A 16,737-nucleotide genomic window follows, 5' to 3' on the forward strand; every position below is an offset into this window, starting at 1 on the left:
AATCCCTGACTTAAAATGTAGTACAAAGCTACAGTAATCAAAACAGCATGGTACTGGTACAAAATCAGACACATAAATCAATGGAACACAACTGAAAGCCCAGAAATAAAACCACACATCTATAGATAGCTAATCTTCTATAAAGGTGCTAAGAATATACTATGGAGAAAAGATAGTCTCTTCAATAAACGCTGTTTGGAAAACTGGACAAACACATGCAAAAGAATGACAGTAGACCATTATCTTACACCATACACAAAAATAAACTCAAAATGGATCAATGACTCAAAGGTAACATCTGAAACCATAAAACTTCTGGTAGAAAATATAGGTAGTACACACTTTGACATCGATCTTAAACAGATCTTTTCAAATATCATGTCTTCTCGGACAAGGGAAAGAAAAGAAAAAAAAAATAAGTGGGACTTTATCAGACTAAAGACCTTCTGCAAGGCAAAGGAAGTCAGGATCAAAACAAAAGGACAACCCACCAATCAGGAGAAAATATTTGCAAATCATATATCCTACAAGGGGTTAATCTCCATAATATATAAAGAACTCACACAACTGAACAACAAGGAAACAAACAACCTGATCAAAAAATGGGCAGAAGATATGAACAGACATTTTCCCAAAGAAGATACACAGATAAGTCAATGAACACATGAAAAGATGTTCAACATCACTAATCATCAGGGAAATGCAAACAGAACTACACTAAGATATCACCTTACACCCATTAAAATGGATATAATCACCAAGACAAAAAATAACAAATGTTGGAGAGGATGTGGAAAAAAGGGAACCCTCACACATTACTAGCGGGAATGCAAACTGGTGCAGCCACTATGGGAAACAGTATGGAGATTTCTCAAAAAAGTAAAAACAGGGGCCGGCCCTGTAGCTGAGTAGTTAAGTTCACGCACTCCACTTCGGTGGTCCAGGGTTTCAACAGTTTGGATCCTGGGCGTGGACATGGCACTGGTCATCAGGCCACGATGAGGCAGCGTCCCACACAGCACAACCAGAGGCACTCACAACTAGAATATACAAGTATTTACTAGGGGCCTTTGGGAAGGAAAAAAAAGAAAAAAGAAGAAGATTGGCAACAGCTGTTAGCTCAAGTGCCACTCTTCAAAAAAAAAAAAGTAAAAATAGGAATACCACATGACCCAGCTATTCCATTACTGTGTATCTTACTGTGTATCTATCCAAAGAACTTGAAATCAACAATTCAAAGTGACTTACACACTCCTATGTTCACTGCAGCAGTATTCACTATAGCCAAGATGCGGAAGCAACCCAAGTGCCCAGTGACCAATGACTGGATAAAGAAGATCTGGTGTGTACATACACACCCACACATACACACACACACAATGGAATACTACTCAGCCATAAAAAAAGACAAAATTTCCATTTGCAACAACATGGATGGACCCAGAGGATATTATGTCAAGCAAAATAAGCCAGACAGAGAAAGACAAACACCATATGACTTCATTCATATATGGAAGATAAATACACAAAGAAAACAGTTCAGTGGTTACTGAGGGAAGGGGACTGGGGGGTGGGCACAGGGGCTAAAGGGGAGCACTTACATGGTGACAGACAAGTAATAACGTACAATTGAAATTTCAGAATGTTGTAAACTATTATGAACTCAATAAAAAAATTCTAGTTTTAAAAGGAAACATCAGTATTACTATTGGTTGTATTGGTTGTATTGGTTGTATTGGTTACTATTGGTGTAACAACAATTTTGTGGTAGAAACTGAAGTTTAAATACAAATTTTCATTCACTTTTTTTTTCTGTTTATTATGCTTAATCATTATCATCAAATCCTCTTCTTACAATTAGAGATGACTATTTTGGACTTTTTTAGGACAAGTCTTTATTTTATCTATTATATTTAGACATTTCTTATCATAAACATACAAAAGAATGACTATTCTGATAAGTAAAACAAGTTTCAACATTAGAACCAGGCTCCCTTAATTATCCTTTTCCCTTCTATACATCTATTTCTTTTCTTTTTTTTTTCTTTTGAGGAAGATTAGTCCTGAGCTAACATCTGCGGCCAATCCTCCTCTTTTTGCTGAGGAAGACTTGCCCTGAGGTAACATCCGTACCCATCTTCCTCTACTTTATATGTGGGATGCCTACCACAGCATGGCGTGCCAAGCGGTGCCATGTCCGCACCCGGGCCACTGAAGCGGAATGTACACACTTACCCACTGCACCACAGGGCCAGCCCCTATACATCTATTTCTAATTTCATTCTCCCACTCTTTCCTTTAGTTTTTAAAGGAAAAGTTGTCCCCATTTCCCAGATTAATCCTTCCGTGTAAACCCCAGTTGAAATCCCTTATCACCTCACATGGGGTCTCGTTATCATGAACATCCCTCCCCTCCACAATGCCTTTAAGCCCTTTCTCCATTAGCTCGTCCTCTCCTCTTTCGAATGTATTTTGCTGGATGAGCTGCCTCTTCTCTATCTACAGTTATGTTTCTAGCCTTCTTTCCAATGATGAACTTAACCAAGGGCTTAATACCTGCTACCTCTACTTTCCATCTGCCTATCCCAGACTAGACCTCAGGAATTGGACTTCTGTCTCCACCAGTCTGTTGGAGCGGAATTCTCAAAGGTCAGTAATGCTGTCTAAAGGACAAACTCACAGAGCTTGTTTCAGTTTTTATTCTTGAACTGTATGCAGCATACAGCACCTACTCCATGCTTCTGTGATACTACTTAACTTGGGAATCATTCTCTTTTACCTCTCTGAACACTATATGTCACTTTTACTGGCTCCTTTTTCCACCCTTTATAACTGTGGTTATTTCTTCATGCTGAGACCTTGAACCCTCAGAGCCCCTTTTCTTCTTGGGGTATGAGCCCTAAGGCCTCTGCTATCACCTCCTTGCTGACGACTTGTATATCCCTACCTCCCTCCAAGCTGTGGCTCCAAGTGCTAAATTGTGCATAAGCAGCCTTTCTTGACTGAGGTTTTTCATCCGACCACAGAACACGAAAAATACTCTATTTCCTCAAGTCTCCCGAGGATGGTACATAACTAGTAGCATTATAAATGCATAGAAGATAAGTTAGTATATCAGGGCTTAAATCTCTTGTGGAATCCTTGTTGAGAAAGGTTGGCAGGGCAGCTCCAGTTAAATGTCCCAGCACCACCTTAAAACTCCCCCATTATTTATCATTAATCCTCTCAAATCAGTGACTCTTTCATTTTAACTTCTTTACTCTAATAAACAGCAATTATTTTCTAGTTAATAAGCCTGGATGGCTCAGAGTCATATTTAATATTTTATTCCTCTTTTCATCTCCTATATTTGAACAAATGATGAAATTTATCAATTTTATTTAGTCTTGTTCATCTAGATCTATTACCACTTCCAGTTTATGTCCTTATTATCTAATGTTTCTACAAACACAACCTCTGTTGCAGGCTTTTCCACTTTCTTACATTTCTCTTTTGTGCAATTTAGCCATTATATTGCTACCAAATTAATCTTTATGAAAATACTGATTTCAATATAACAGTCATGAAAAAAAAAGTCCTAACTCTTTAGCCTGATATTTAAGGTCCTCCAGAATCTGGCCTCAATCTGTTTTTTCAACCTTATCTTCCACTATTTCCCAACACAAGTCTGCTTCAGTCAGTTTTATCTATTCCTTCTCCTCAAATATATCAAATTTATTCTAAAAAAAGAAAAAGTACTAAGGAGAACTTTCAGACATACAAAAAGGTTAAAAACAATAAGATAATGTCTCATTTATTTTTTACTACGATTCACAGCTCATGTTATTCCTTTCAACTGGAATACCTTACCTTGCCTTTTCTCTTTGTGATAATCTTTTTTTAGCACCCAACTCAAGCCTATATTCTCATCTACAGGTCTTGTACTTGCTTAATCTTTAGCTCACATAGCTCATCCCCTTTTCAAAATTCCTGGAGCACCTTTTACTCATTATGTCACAATTACACATGTCCTTTAATTTGTGTAAATGTTTCTTTACTTTATCCTTATCTACTGTTAGCGTTTGGAGTTACTACATATTATACTGCTTGGGCAAACACATTGCAGCTACAATAGTTTTTTGCATAATAAGCATTTAATAAATATATAATAAACAAAATACTTACAAGGTCATCTGATTCTGCATTCACTAAGATTTCTAACATCATATTTTCTCCACGACTGCTTTGCTGGAATACTTGAACCCCACTTTTCTTCAAAAAAAACTTTAAAAAATTCCAGAGAATTTAATTTTAATTATTTCTCTACAATAACTTCACACTCAAGAAAGTAAAAAAATTCTGAACTAAATAGCCACTAACTTTGTGTTTGATGTGTCTCAGAGTAGGAAATCCACAGAAATATAATGCCTTCTGGTCAATCCTCGTTATTTTGTTCTTGTTTATGTCTACACGCCAAGCATCTAATGATATCATTTTATACCTAGAAAATAAATCAAGGCATTTAAGTTAAAATTCATACATTACAAGCAATCACAATTTTTCAGCATTCCCTTGAATATTTTGCAAGAGTTACTCTTGCTTTTAAATAAGAGAATGACAATTTGTCCTTTAAAACAAAGAAAATATAGAGCAGGACAACCCAGATTCTTTGCTGTTAGGTTCAGACACGACCATGGCTGTTGATTACTGAGTGGAAGTTTACTGCATTAATTTAAAACAAAAATATACATAGAATTAATTTTTAAAATGAAGGAAAATATAAAGCATATTATAAATCTCCATATCTGCATGTTCTAAAACCCAGCACAGAAAACAAACATTTTATAATGTCTATTTCATCTTTCTCTTTGCTTTAACAAAAGGAAAAATCACAACTGAGAGATAGACGTTCACTTTATCTGCAACTCAATTGCCAACTGCCACTTAGGTAAATCATTTGCATGGAAGATGAGATAAGAGAAAAAATAAGGGAGATATTTTAATGAGGAAGAGAAAGAAGAAATTGGTTGGAGGCAAGAAAATAGCGGAGCTCTTTTATTTGTTTTTTCTCCTTTCTAGTTGAGTGGTTGGGGAGTATAAGAGGTGAAGTTGGCATGTCAAATAATCCTGGAAGCAGACCCTAGCAAGGGAAACAAAAATTCACACATCTTCTTGAGGGAAAGTACAGATATACGCTAGGGAAGAAAAATAAATAAACAAATTTAAGAGAAGAGAGAAGCAAAATCTGACCAAGCAGAGAGCTACAGAAACAACTGTGAGAGAGAGATGCCATGATCCTTGGCAAGTCAGATGTAACTCATTATCAATTGACTGTAACTATCATAAATTATTTGTTGATTCTCCAAATACATATTCGAAGGCTTTTTTTCCTCCAAAGATTTGCCCTGAACTAACATCTGTTGCCAATCTTCCTCTTTTTTTTCCTTCCCAAAGCCCCACTGCATGGTTGTATATCCTTGTTGGAAGCCCTTCTAGTTCTTCTATGCGAGCCACGGCCACAACATGGCAAGTGACAGACCATTTGTGTGGCTCCAAGATCGGGAAACAAACCTGGGCTGCCAAAACGGGGAGAGCGCTCAACTTTAACCACTAGGCCATCAGGGCTGGCTCTCAAAAGTGCGTTTTTTTTTTTAAGGTCACGGGGAGTTCTTTGTGGTTGTTGAAAAACTACCAAATAACATTACCTTGTGCAACATCGTTCTATGGCAGGGAACTTTTCTGGCCATGGAGAGGGGTAGGTGAACTCTGTGTCTCTATCATACCAGCACATTAGGCACTCACTATGTCGGTTTCTCTTCCTCTCTTCTTTTTTGAGGGAGTGGTTACACGTCTCCATGGCTTCCAACAATCGCTTCTGAATGTAAAGAATGAAGAGAAGGGTTATAAGCATCAAAATTCTGTAATTTCAACATATAGAATAAATCTTTTTCCCTCAGTATACAGAATCACTATTTGTGTTTCTGAAAAACAAAAATCTTAACTAATGGAACTCTGTTCCATTTTATTCCATGAAAAACCAATGTGCTGTTCATTGTTTCAAATGCCCCTAGAATATTGCTTGCTGCTGCAAATTCCTCTGAACCTATTACTCCAATAGTAGCCACTGAAGTGTCAATAAGAACAGTAGAGAATGAAATTTTAAATGTGAATTTATCAAAATTTTTACAATTTATCATAATTCATAGATCACTAATCTGTTAACTTACAAATTCTGCAGTGGTATAGAAATGTTCATCTTTCCAAATTAACTTCTATATTTAACATAATTTCAATCAGAATTGCAATGGTTTAAAATATTTTTTTCAAAAGGACAAAATGATGTTAGCATTTAGATGCAAGAATGAATGTGTGAATTGTAAAAAGTAATTGGAGACTTGTCTTATCACATCCTACCACTTTTTATAAAGCAACTGTAATAAAAATATTTTAGTATTGATACCACAAGAGACCTACAGAGCAGAAGAACAGAATAAAAGGTTCAAAAACAAATCCAAACCTGTCAAAAACATAGTACTTCAGATATTTAAATAATGGTGTTGTCATATCTAGCTATCCACCTGGATAAAAAAGCAGATACATTTCTCAACTTCATACTATGTACAAAAACAAGCATCAGAGTAATAAGACAATAAAAGTATTAGAAGAAAATCTAGGAGAGTATCCATAATTTGGAGTGATAAACTCTAAGTAAGATAGGCAAAAATCTAACAGCCTTAAGGGAAAAAGACATTTGTAAGTAAAAGAAAATGTATGTGACAGAAGACGTCATAAACAAATCAAGAGACAAAAGCTATACCGGGAAAGAATATTCCCAATATAAAAAAGCTGCTAAAAACCAAAAAGAAAATGAGGGAAAGGATATAAACAGGCAATTTACAAAAGAGAAAATGCAAAGTGAAAACATATACACAAAAATATACTCAAATTAAAGGTCGGGGTGGCCGGCCATGTGTCTGAGTGGTTAGGTTCGCGTGCTCCGCTTCGGCGGCCCAGGGTTTCGATGGTCCGGACCCTGGGTGAGGACATGGCACTGCTCATTAGGCCACATTGAGGTGGTGTCCCACATACCACAATTAGAAGGACCCACAATTAAAATATACAACTATGTACTTGGGGGATTTGAGGAGAAAAAGCAGGAAAAAAAAAAAAGAAGATTGGCAACAGTTGTTAGCTCAGGCGAGAATCTTTAAAAAAAAAAAAAATAAGGGTCAGGGAAAAACAAACTTGAATAATAATAAAATGGCATTCTTCATCATCAATAGATTGGCCAAAATTAAATGAAGCAATAATACCCAGCACTGAAGATGGAGAGAAGCGAGCACTGAAATATTGCCAGTATGAATTACACCCATCTTCTTGAAAAAGAATCTGGTAATATCCATTAAAACTAAAAATATACATTCCTATAACCAAGCAATCCTGCTTTTGGGAATCTACTTTAGAAAAATAAAGTCTCCAATACATAAGCAAGCATAAAAACAAAAGAAGCATAAATACACAAGTATTTTTATCACAGCATTGTAGACAACGGCAAAAAACATGAAGATGCAAAGAAGCTGCAAAATTAGTACAGAGTGTTTCCATGTACCTTTCACTCAGCTTTCTCCAATGATAACATCTTACACATAGCCACAGTACATTATCAAAACTAGGAAACTGACATTGGCACAACACTATTATCTAAACTACAGACCCAGTCAGATTTCACTGGTTTTTATGTGTTATTTTTTTGGTGTGTGTACAGTGCTATGGAATTTTTATCATATGCAAATTCATGTAACCACCACTAAAACTGGAATACAGAACTGTTATATCATCATCATGTTATTCCTTTATAATCACACTCTAACCTCTAGCAACCACTGACGTGTTTTACATCACAATAATTTTGTCATTTCAAGAATATTACATAAATGGAACCATATAATACATAACCTTCTGAGACAGGCGTTTTTCACTCAAATGAACTTTTTTCACCCAAGCTGTTTATATCAACAGTTCTTTTTATTCTAGGTATTATTCCATTATATGGATGTGCTACAGTTTGTTTATCCACTCACTCATTGAAGGACATTTGAATTTTTTTGCAGTTTGGGATTATTACAAATAAGATGCTCTGCACATGTGTACAGGTCTTTGTGTGGACCTGAGTTTTCATTTCTCTAGGATAAATACCCAGGAGTGTGATTGCTGGGTTGGATAGTAAACGCATGTTTAACTTTACAAGAAATTGTTGAATTGTTTTCCAGAGTGGCTTCCTAGACTTTTGGTCCAATAATCATCTATGCTACTTTCAAAGCATTTACAGAAAAGTAGTAGAAAGCAGCAGGAAGTAGCAAAATCTGGAAAAGATTATAAAGCAAAACAGGTAATACTGCACCATAAGTTCTTGATTCTAAGATATCACTGATATTATAAGGTACACAATAAAATAAATAACATTTCAAAAAATAATAAACAGTAAATTGAATTTCTATAATTTTTTTTACTAACAATGGTATTAACTTTTATCCTATTTTTTTCTCCAATATCACATTCAAAGTTTGAGTCTAATCCTTCTTCATATTCAAAATATAAAGATTTTTCTAGGTCACTTGGCCCTGTGAATGTACGCATAGCATCTCATCCTTATAATTGTAAACATTTTAGCATCTTTAGGATAAACAGCATAATATTAAGGTATAGAGGATGTCACGGATATTGTGACGTGCTGCTGTGATCCCCCATTAGTACTGAAGGACTTGTTTGCCCAGATGCTGAAAGTGCTGCTGGCTTACAACCCTCAGCTGTCAGCCCTCTCTGGGAAAAATCCTCAGGTGAAAAGTCATCTCATACAAGTTTATGTAACCTTCCAAAACGAAGCCTGCATCCAAGACTGACAGATAAAGAGTGTAAAGTCTCAGACCCTTTACAGCAACTTAGGAGAACTATAATGGGCCATTTCAGCTTCAGAGTTACTTATGGGGTCAGCCAAGGCCTTTGTTGAGACAGCACGGTACCCCAACCTGCCCTTCCGACCAAGCCTGTTTTTTCTCTTCCCAACCTCTTAAAGGGTAGCATCAAGAACCCAGAGTGGGCCAGCCCTGGTGGCCTGGTGGTTAAGTTTGGTGCACTCTGCTTTGGCAGCCTGGGTTTGGTTCCCAGGCACGGACCTACAGCACTCATCAGTGGCCATGCTGTGGCAGTGGCCCACATACAAAATAGAGGAAGACCGGCAACAGATGTTAGCTCAGGGAGAATCTCCCTCTGCAAAAAAAAAAAAAAGAACCCAGAGCAGGAAGCCAAAAGCCTGGGTCGGGGGGAGGGACACAGACTGTATAGGGACTTGAGTGTATGTTACTTGGCTGGATTTCAGAATTGTTATTGATCAGTGATGTTTAGTGCCTCCTTTTCCTGCCCTTTTTGATAGGAGTAACTTATTGTGGTTATCTTGTCCTTGTCTCTCCATCATAAAACTGGGAACATGGGTGGGGGGAGGGTAAATAACTTGGTTTTTAAATTCACAGGTCTCTGAATCAAGAGAGCTTTTCATGAGGAGCTACATTTGAGGAGCTTCATCTATATCTGGATCTGATTTAAAGATGACATTTTGGACTTTGAGCCTGATGCTTTAAGGAGATGAGATTTTGAGGGGAGGTCAGTGTGTCTGGAGTTTGGAGGAGATGTGAATTATTTTAGCCAAAGGGCAGATTGTAGTAGATGATTGCAAAGATGGCCACAATAATTCCTTCTATCCCCATATGTAAGCTCCTATAAATGTGAGGTGGTGAAGTCTATTTCCCCACTTTTTAAGCCTGAGTTGGTCTTGTAACTTTATTCAAAGGAATGTAGTGAAAGTGATGTTATACAAATTCCAAAGCTCAAGAAGCCTTGGAGCTTTTGTTCTCACCTTCATGGAACCAAAGATCACTGTGAGAATAAACCTGGGTTAGCCTCCTTGAGGGTTAGGGATGACATAGAGGCCTCAGCTCACAAGTAACACCAAGGCCCAATCATATGAGTGAGGCAATCTCAGACAACCAGCTCTACTTGAGCCACAAGATGACTAAAATGCTTGAGTGACCTCAGGCTATGACCAGCAAAAGAACCACGTAGCTGAGCCCAGTTCAAATTGTTGATTCACAGACTTGTGAGTAAATAAAATGGCTTTAAACCACACTCCCCTCTCACTCCTTCCAATCTGCCCACCCTGCACACATACACAAATCAGTTGGAACATTCTGGTAGAAAGAGACAGATGGGAAAGAAAGCCTGACACATGCTCAAGCTGAAAAGGATGTGTGTATGTGTGTGTGTGTGTGTGTGTGTGTGTGTGTGTGTGTGTGTGTGTGTGTGTGCGTCAGAGAGAGAGAGAAAGACAATTTTACAAATCGAGGGTTTGTCACAACCCTGCATTGAGCAAGTCTATGGGCACCAGTTTTCCAACAGCATTTGCTCACTTTGTGTCTCTGTGTCACATTTTGACAATTTTCACAATATTTCAAACTTTTTCATTATTATTATATGTTATGGTGATTTGTGATCAGTGATCTTTGATGTTACTATTGTAATTGTTTTGGGGCACCACAAACTGTGCTCATATAAGGTGGCAAATTTAATTGATAAATGTTGGGTATCTTCTGACTGCTCCATTGACTGGCTGTTCTCCCATCTCTCTCCCTCTCCTTTGGCCTTCCTATTCCTTGAGATGCAACAATATTGAAATTAGGCCAATTAATAACCCTACAATGGCCTCTAAATGTTCAAGCGAGAGAAGAGTGGCCTGTCTCTCATTTTAAATCAAAAGCTAGAAATGATTAGGCTTAGTGAGGACGGCATTCGAAAGCCAAGACAGGCCAAAAGTTAGGCCTCTTGCACCAAACAGCCGAGTTATGAATGCAAAGGAAAAATTCTTGAAAGAAATTAAAAGTGTTACTGCAGTGAATAAAGAAATGATAAGAAAGTGAAATAGCCTTATTGCTGATATGGAGAAAGTTTCAGTGGTCTGGGTAGAAGATCAAACCAGCCACAACATTCCCTTAAGCCAAGTCTACTCCAGAGCAACGCCCTAACTCTCTTCAGTTCAATGAAGGCTGAGAGAAGGGAGGAAGCTGCAGGACAAAAGTTTAAAGGTAGCAGAGGTTGATCTGCATAGTACTCTCTTATAATCTTTTGCATTTCTGTGGTATTCATTCTAACTTCTCCTCTTTCATTTTTAATTTTATTTATTTGAGCCTTCTTTTTTTCTTAGTGAGTCTGGCTAAGGGTTTGTCAATTTTATCTTCTCAAAGAACCAGCTCTTAGTTTCACTGATTCCTTTCCACTGTTTTTTGGTTACAATTTCATTTATTTCTGCTCTAATTTTTATTATTTCCTTCCTTCTGCTGACTTGAGGCTTTGTTCTTTTGCTATTTCTATTAGGTGTAGTTTAAGGTTACTTATTTCAGATTTTTCTTGCCTGTTAAGGTGGGCCTGTATTGCTATGAATTTCCCCCTTAGGATCACTTTTGTTGCATCCCATATGAGTTGGTATGGTGTATTTTCATTTTCTCTGCTGGTCTATGAATGTCTCTTTTGTTGTATCTTGGGGGAGAGTCTAAGGGAATCATCTCACTCTGCATGATGCTGATGTCACTCTCCCTATTTGTTTTTTAATAGTCTCTTGAAAAGTAGGTTTTTGATTTTGATGAAATTTATTTTCTCAATTCTTTAATGGTTAGTGCTTTCTGGGTCTTGACTAAGATTTTATCCTAAGTTTACTTCAAAAAATTTTACAGTTGTAGCTTTTACACTGAGCTATGATGTATTTTGAATTAAGTTTTGTGTTTGGTGTGAGGTATGGATCAAGACTCATCTTTTCCACACACATAGCCGGCTGTTTCAGCACCAATTGTTGATAAGCTTTTCTTTTACCTATTGAATAGCTTTGCTGCCTTGAATGAAAATGAATTAACTGAACAAGTATAGATCTATGTTTGGACTCTACTCCGTTCCACTGATCTACTTGTCTATTGCTATGTAACAAACACACTGCCTCGATAGCTTCATGCTAAGTCATGAAATCAGATAATGAAAGTCCTCCAACACTGTTCTTCTTCCTACAGATTGCTTTGGCTATTCCAGATGCTTTGCAATTTCTTAAAACTTTAGAGTCAGATTTCCAATTTATACAATAAAATCTGCTGAGATCTTCACTGGGATTATGTTGAATCTAAAGATCAATTTGGGAAGAAGCTATATCTTAGTATTGTCTTCTGTTCCTTGAACATGGTATATCCCTCCATTTATTAAGGTGTCTATCTCTCAACACTATTCATAGTTTTCAGTGTAAAGGGCTTGCACATTTTAAATTTATAGCTGTGTATTTTATATTTTCTAATGGTACTGTAAGCATTAAAAAAACTTTTATTTAAAAAATTTTGCATTTTCCAATCGTTTGTTGCTAGTACATGAAAATACAATTGAATTTTGTATAGATTTTATATTTGGGGACTTTGCTAAATTCACTTCCTGGTTATAGTTTCTTTTTTTGAAGATTCCTTAGAATTTTCTAAATATATTATAATGCCACATGCAAATAAAGACCATTTTACTTCTTCCTTTCTATTCTGTGTGCCTTTATTTCTTTTCCTTGACTTAATACGCTGGACTTCCAGTACAATATTAGAGAGAAGTGTTCAGAATGGACATCCTTGTCCTATCCTTGACTTTAGAGAGAAAATGTTCAACCTTTTACTATTAAGTATGTAGTTAGAAATAGGTTTTTTTAGATGCACTTTATCTGATTGAGGAAGTTTCCTTTTATTCCATTTGTTGAGCATTTCTATTAAAAATGGATGTTGAATATTGACAATGTGCTAAATCACACTGCAAACCAATCCTGTATTTCTAAAACAAATCCCGTTTGGTCATGAACATTATCCTTCTAACACAGTATTGGATCCCATCTGGTTTTACTTTGTTAAAAGTTGTTCCATCTACTTGTAGGAGGGGTACTGGTCAGTATTTCTCTTTTCTTGTAATGCCATTGTCTAGTTTGGGTATCCGGATTGCGCTATCTAATAAAATACGCTGGGAAGTGATTCTCCCTCTTCTACTTCTCAAAGTTTGTGTAAAATTGGTATTATCTCTTCCTCAAATGTTTGCTAGAATTCACAAATAAAGCTATCTGAGGCTGGAATGTTCTCTGTGGGAAAGGTTTTAAATATGAATTAAATGTCTCTAAAAGATACAGGATAATTCAGATGTTTACATTTTTTGTCAGTTTTGCTACATTGTGTCTTTAAAGAATGTGTTCATTTCACTTAAGCTGTTGAATTTGTTGGCACAAAACTGTTCACAATATTCCTTAACTAGCCTTTTAATATTTGAGGAGTCTGTAGGATGTCTCCCCTTTCATTCCTAATATTGGCAATTTATGTGTTCTCTCTCTCCATCCCTCTTTTTCTCCCCCATTTCTTGATCAGTCTAACCAGGATTTATCAATTTTATTAATTTTTTCAAAGACCCGACTTTTGGTTTCATTGATTTTTTTCTCTATAATTTGTTCATTTCCATGGATTTCTGCTCCTATTTTTATTATTTCCTTTATACTGTTTAGTTTGGGTTTAACTCGCTCTTGTTTTTCTAACTTCTAATGGTAGGAAGCTTAGAGGACTTATTTTAAAACTTTTTCTTGTTTAGTATAAGCATCTAGAACCTTAAGCTTCCTTTTAAGCCCTGCTTTAGTTCCAGCATACAGATTATGATATATTGAGTGTTCATTATCATTCAGATCAAAATTTTTTCGAATTTCCCTTTTAATTTCTTTTTTTATCCATGGGTTATTTGGAAGTATGTTATTTAATTTCAAATATTTGCAGATTTCCCAGATATTTATTACTGATTTTTAATTTAATTCCACATGGTCAGAGAACATTCTCTGTATGATTTTAACCCCCTTTTTTTTGCTGAGGAAGATTCTCCCTGAGCCAACATCTGTTGCAAATGTTTGTCTATTTTGTATGTGGGTTGCTGCCACAACACAGCCGTTGAAGAATGATGTAGGTCTGCGCCCAGGAACCGAACCCAGGCTGCTGCGGCAGAGCACACTGAACTTAACCACTAGGCCATGGGGCCAGCCCCTGATTCTAACCCTTTTAAATTTACTGAGACACATTTTAGGTATCAGCAAATAATCTTGATGAATGTTCCTTATTCACCTAAAGAGAATGTGTATTCTGCAGTTGTTGGGTGTAGTGTTCTACAAATATTAATCAAGTTGAATAGGTTTACAGTGTTATTCAAGTTTTTATTCTCACTGATTTTCTTTCTTATTGTTCTATCACTTCCTCAGAGAGAAAGAGTTGAAATTTCCAATTATAAGGTGTGGATTTGTCTATGTCTCCTTTCAATTCTGACAGTTATTGCTTTATGTATTTGAAGCTTTGTTATTAGGTGCATAGACATTTAGGATTTTTATGTCTTCTTGATGAACTGACTTGATTTTCTTTTCTTCTTCTCCCCAAAGCTCCCCAGTACATAGGTGTATATTCTAGTTGTAGGTCCTCTGGCTCTGCTAGGTGGGACACCGCCTCAGCATGGCTTGATGAGTGGTGCCATGTCTGCGCCCAGGATCTGAACCGGCGAAACCCTGGGCTGCCACAGTGGAGTGCGTAAACTTAACCACTCGGCCACAGGGCTGGCCCCGAACTTGAATCCCTTTTGATCTCTGGTAATACTCCTTGTTCTGAAGTCTATTTTGCTTAATATTAGTAAAGCCACTCCAGCTTTCTTATAATTAGTGCACTTAGAAGTTTTGGTGCACGTAATCAAGAGAGTAGTTAAATCTTATTAACAAAACATAAATGGTGATTAAAACCCATTGCTCATTAACTTATGTGAAATACTCTCTGGTTAAGAATATATGTGTAGGGGCCAGCCTGGTGGCATAGTGGTTAAGTTCACGTGCTCTGCTTTAGCAGCCCAGGGTTTGCAGGTCTAGATCCCCGGCGCAGACTACACACTGCTCATCAAACCATGCTGTGGCAGTGTCCCACATACAAAATACAGGAAAATTGGCACAGATGTTAGCTCAGGGATAATCTTCCTCAAGCAAAAAGAAGAAGACTGGCAATGGATGTTAGCTCAGGGCCAAGTTTCTTCACACACATAAACAAAAAAAACCAAAAAGAAAAAAAACGCGTATATATATAACTATTTCATGCACTGACCTCATCAATGAACGGTATTAGTACCACAGCTTCCCATTCCTGTTGTTTCCCATTTAGGTCAGTTTTAAAATCAGGTGGGTAATATTCTATAATTGGCGAGTCTTCACTGGTCATCAAATGCTGTGAAAATATAAAACAGTGTAACAGAAATACAAGAATACAAATATAGCCTTTTGTTAATATATTTGTAATATTTCTTCATGTTACAGTTTAAAATTTCTAAGCAAAGTAAACTAAATATTTACGTTTTAGATATGTTGCAACATACCAGCTATACTTTGATTTTCAACTATGAGACTTCTAATTTTACTGCTACTCATCACTTTCCCATTCCATTGACCTAGTTATGTAGCAAAACCATCTTTACTCTAAATTTTAATTTTGTCATTTCACTCTACAAGACCGACCTAAATTCTGTTTTCTCATTCACACTTCAGTTCATTTCACAGGCTTCCAATTCACCTCCATTTTTAATCTTAAATTAAACAATTACTTTTGTTTCCTAATCAACTGACTTTATTAAGTAACATAAGACTGTCATTTAAGAATTAAAAAAAAACAAATCTAAAATCCAGGGATCTCTTTACTACTACTAGCAAAGATAAAAAGTCCAATAAGACATGTTTTCATTAGAGATTTTATAACTGAGGTAGATAGACCATAAAGATGTCTTGTATGAAATGAATATGGAGGATTATGATATAACTTTGTCTTTTTTGCTTGAGGAAGATAGTTCCTGAGCTAACATCTAAGCCAGTCTTCCTCTATTTTGTATGTGGGACGCCACCACAGCATGGCTTGATGAGTGGTGTGTAGGCCTGAGCCTGGGATCTGAACCCACGAATCCCAGGCTGCTGAAGAGTGAAAGGACTTAACCACTATGCCACTGGGCCAGCTCCAACATAAACTTTTTTCAAGAAATAAAGCAGCATATTTCTCAGGGTAATAGTCAAAATATTTAATAACCAGTATGGCATGGGCACAGAACAATCAAAACAGATGTGGCTATAAAACACTTGTATAGTTGTACTGGTCCAAAGTGGCTGGGTATCAATCCTTAATGTATCTGAAAGTAGGAGAAAAAAAAAACATCAAAGAAACAAGAAGAAAGGGAGGCCAGAGGCCAGGATGAAGGACAGGTTAAGTTTTAGAACTTAACCTGAAGGGAGTCTGACATTGTTCAAGCAGCAACGGGTATGTGTGTATGGGTGTGTGTGTGTTGGGGGGTGTGTCTACTCCAATTCCTGGGACCAGATCATGAAATTAGAACAGACAGATACTCTAGAAGAACTGAATGAAATTTACCCTCAAAATCAACTTAGCTGGCTCAGTATAATTTTGGTGACCCAATCACCTCTGAAACATCTTCCTCCTGCTATGTGAAATATGTTAACCAGAGAAAAGCCTTTCATTCCACAATTTGATAAATGAAATGCTTGAAATATAAACTGAGGTATACTTCTGATCAGATAAATGACTTTTTAGAACCATCCCTATTCTAGTATGTAGAGAGTAAAAGAAAAGAGGAATGAATCTATAAATGTTT

At 36.7% G+C, this 16,737-nt stretch overlaps 1 protein-coding gene across 5 annotated transcripts in view; it reads right to left on the bottom strand.

The window, feature by feature from the left end:
* XRN1 (5'-3' exoribonuclease 1) overlaps positions 1-16,737 on the bottom strand; it is a 117,889-nt gene that overhangs the window by 72,231 nt on the left and 28,921 nt on the right. For all 5 annotated transcript variants that reach the window (XR_011427051.1, XR_011427050.1, XR_011427049.1 and 2 more), the window contains exons 15-18: positions 15,192-15,311; positions 5,685-5,854; positions 4,360-4,480; positions 4,165-4,263 (exon numbers count right to left, since the gene is read on the bottom strand). Coding sequence is in view for 2 of the 5 variants with exons in the window: in XM_023621048.2 (XP_023476816.2) it covers positions 4,165-4,263; positions 4,360-4,480; positions 5,685-5,854; positions 15,192-15,311 (510 nt within the window). In the remaining 3 variants the exon portion in view is untranslated. The remainder of the gene's footprint in view (positions 1-4,164; positions 4,264-4,359; positions 4,481-5,684; positions 5,855-15,191; positions 15,312-16,737) is intronic.

Source organism: Equus caballus, chromosome 16 (assembly GCF_041296265.1).
Source record: "Equus caballus isolate H_3958 breed thoroughbred chromosome 16, TB-T2T, whole genome shotgun sequence".
NCBI classification, from domain to species: domain Eukaryota; kingdom Metazoa; phylum Chordata; class Mammalia; order Perissodactyla; family Equidae; genus Equus; species Equus caballus.